Raw genomic sequence first — 3,409 nt, 5'->3', positions numbered from 1 at the left:
AAAATAGTATGAAATGTTTTAAAGTCTTCAAACTTCTAAAATTAGCTTTTATCAACACATTTACCTCATGTCAACTTAATTTATTAAAATGTCCAATGCTAATTGTTTTGAAGTTTTTTCATATGTAATGATATACACAGCATTTAGCACTGATACTTAGCACCTGCTACTTTCATTATCTAGTGTTCAACCACAGAAAGAAACTTAGGGCAGTGGTTCTGTCCTTTCTTAATTACAAACCTTCGACGGCAGTCAGCAGGATCACTCTGAGATTTAAAATAGGATTATAGGTGAACTATTGCAAAGACTGCAGAATGTTGCCCAAATCCTTATAACTGCTGATCCCATCCTTGGTTTTCTTCTCGAGACATGGCTACAGGCCACAATTGCTTAGCAGAGAGGGTGAGTGTTTCACAAGGCTAAAGATTTACAGATGCTCCCTCATATAACACAGTAAGGTTCCCTTGGTAACCTGGATTTTCTGCAGTAAAGAAGGGTTGTGCTGAAACAGCGCCTCAGCTCCCTGTTGGAGAAAATGCAGACAAAGGGATTGATTCCTGCTTGGGCAAAACTCATCCAGACAGCGGCCGTTAGAAATCCCCCTGGTACTACAGGCCCTCTTGCAAAAACTCTCCAATAGCAGGCCACCAGGTAGGGGCCCCACAAGGTTAGGAAGAGAAAAGTCATTATATAGAACATTCTGCTGATTCGTTTCTCCATTTTGAACTCATCTAAGACCAACAGACGTCTTCTGCCTGTGGTATTTGCATTTTGCCTGATGCCCAGCAAGGTGGGTGGTGTGGGACCCCTTCCAAATCCCGCTAGCCAATTGGCAGCCGCCTGGCCACTGGCTCCAGGGCCATGGAAGGTCCAGTTCTGGCTGACTGCTGCTACAAACTGGACTGGCTTCATTTTCCTTCGATCGTGGACAAAAAATATCAGCTTGAGGTAGACAAGCTGTGTGGCTAGGAGGATGAGAGCAAGGAGCAGCATAAATCCTAGGGAATCGTTAGCCCTGAAGGAGCGGTGTTGGAAGGTGCACTGATCCTCCTCCCTAATGAACGAGTAGGTGCCCACGTCTAAAACTGGGGGGAATGCCATGGCCACAGACAGAGTCCACACCATGCAGATCACAGCCAAACACGTCCAAAAGGTCAGCCTCTTTGTATAGAAGCGGTGATGGGCGATAGCTAAGTACCTGGTGACGCTGATGCAGAAGAGCATGAAAGCAGTGTGGAAACAGGACAAAACCCCCAGGAAGGCAATCACTTTGCAAGTCAGAGTCCCGTAAGTCCAGCTAGAGCCATTTTTGACCGAGTTGAACACAAATGGAAAACAAATTGCAGATCTGAGGATGTCTGAACAGCACAGATCCAGCAGGAAGTAGTAGGGAGCTCTGTGCAAGGTCTTATCTTTCACTAGCAAAATGGAGATCAGAAGGTTGCCCACCACGCTGACTCCTATTATGAAACCCAAGGAAGTCAGTTTCAGAAAGGCTGTTAGAGGCGAGAGATTTTGCAAAATGTTGTCAGCTGCATGGCTATAGTTCGCCATAGATGGATGGAAGATAAGGAAACAGCCTCAGTCAAGTCTCATGATCTAGATATACGAACAAGGAAAAGATAGATCCATACATTTTACTGAAAATGTAATCCACAAAGAGATCTGATCCAATCTGTGGTCATGCTTCCTCTTTCCTGCCGTTTGATTTGCCATCAGAATATCTGAAGAAGAAAACAGAGAACTATCAGTTCTTAAGTTAACAAACCATGATGTCTGTGCTGGCACAAAGCTGCTCCTTTCTGAGGAAGCAAATAAAGTTTCCATTTTAAACACCAGGGTTTGCTTCAGCAGTTATTTTTTGGAGATGCCAGGGTACTGGCTGTTTTCCTGCTTTAAGCCAGGTGAACTTAACAATGCCCTTATTCTAGACACCATATATTTAGATTTGGGCACCTTCAGGAGGGAAGGGAATAAAATTCTCCCACCGTTGTAAAATATGCCAGCCCAAGAATTAATCACTAGCTTTGCAATGGAATCTACAAGATCTCTGATAGGAGACAGAAAAGCGGCTACCCACAGTAATTTGAGCTCTTTTGGTACCATCAGTGTTTAAAAGGGAGCATCTCTGCTCCTGTGCATCCAGAGAACCTCTGCAAAATATATCTTTTAAGTCGACTGCTGCCGTTTATGCTGCATAAGAGTATTTGTTGATTCATCTTGAGGCATAATTTCAACACCAGACTTCAAAACGAATAGAAACCTGTCCCAAGATTTGATGTGGTTTAATCTTTTGTCTTTCTCTCCCTACCCCCCGCCCCCCGCCGCCTTTTTGGCAAATCTTGTCTCTTTTAAGCCTACATGATTATTAAAGATGGTTAATGTAAATATTGGCCACGGAAACACACCCAGAGGGAAAATGCACTTCCATTTGTCAACCTTGGCTGCCTGGATTCAAATGAATATAACATGAACCGGTATTTCTTAGGCAATTAAGCCTTTCTCATTTACACTGATAACCTTTGTTGCAAATCACAAGTGGCTTTATTTTCAAACAAAATGCACATTGTCTCCTAGGTGCCTGGGAGCCACACCAGGGAAATCAGGTTCCTCTGTTATTCCCACGAAGCGAGTTTCCTTTGCCACTTCTCACTTGCCTGGAATATGCTGATGGAAGCCCAAGCAGAACTGCATCCGAGGATGTTAATTTCCCAACCGGTGCATCCCCGGGTAAATACCCATCACATCATGCAACATTACGAAACCTGAAATCACCACCCCTGGATTTATAACAGGGGTGGGGGTAGGGTAGGGGTATGGTGGGGGAGGGGGAGAGAGAGAGAGAGAGAGAGAGAGAGAGAAGAGAGAGAGAGAGAGAGAGAGAGAGAGAGAGAGAGAGAGATGCATTACATACTCAATGATGGGGAGAGGTTGCCTCTGTGCTGCAAGGGAAGCGTTCCCGGTGATTCGCAGTCTGATATTCCTCAGTTTTGCAAAGCTTTCCAGAAACCGAACTCTCACTAAGCCTTACAGAAGATGCATTGTCTGAATGTACTTCCATTATGCAGTTTATTGTCAGAAAAAAAAAAAAAAAAAACCCTCTGGGAGGGCTGTATCCTGGTGAACCTGCAGTTTCATCAACACCGTGCAACCCCCCTCCCCCAAACTTAACCGAGAGTATATCCTCCTACCTGTTGGTGTTGGATATCCCGACAGACTATAGCTTCTTCTTTCTATAAATTGCTGATTTTTTTTTCCTGAGTGCCTTGACTGAGCATCCAGGCAGGGCTCGGCGGCGCCTGCGCGTTGGAGCCTCCTTCAGCTCCAGCCGCGTCCTCCCCTGTCGCAGCCGCACCGTCTCCCCCAGTAACGCAGGGGCCGCGGCGGCGGCGCGGTGGCGAGGGCGGCG

At 45.6% G+C, this 3,409-nt stretch overlaps 1 protein-coding gene across 1 annotated transcript; it reads right to left on the bottom strand.

Moving 5' to 3' along the window:
- Positions 1-441: 441 nt before the first annotated feature.
- Positions 442-1,566, bottom strand: Gpr85 (G protein-coupled receptor 85). Its single transcript, XM_035450359.1, has one exon. It carries the CDS (start codon positions 1,552-1,554, stop codon positions 442-444), a length of 1,113 nt encoding a protein of 370 aa, XP_035306250.1. The 5' UTR covers positions 1,555-1,566.
- Positions 1,567-3,409: the final 1,843 nt, after the last annotated feature.

This window comes from Cricetulus griseus, assembly GCF_003668045.3.
Source record: "Cricetulus griseus strain 17A/GY chromosome 1 unlocalized genomic scaffold, alternate assembly CriGri-PICRH-1.0 chr1_0, whole genome shotgun sequence".
Taxonomy (NCBI): Eukaryota; Metazoa; Chordata; class Mammalia; order Rodentia; family Cricetidae; genus Cricetulus; species Cricetulus griseus.
This window is presented reverse-complemented; position numbering and strand designations above follow the sequence as displayed.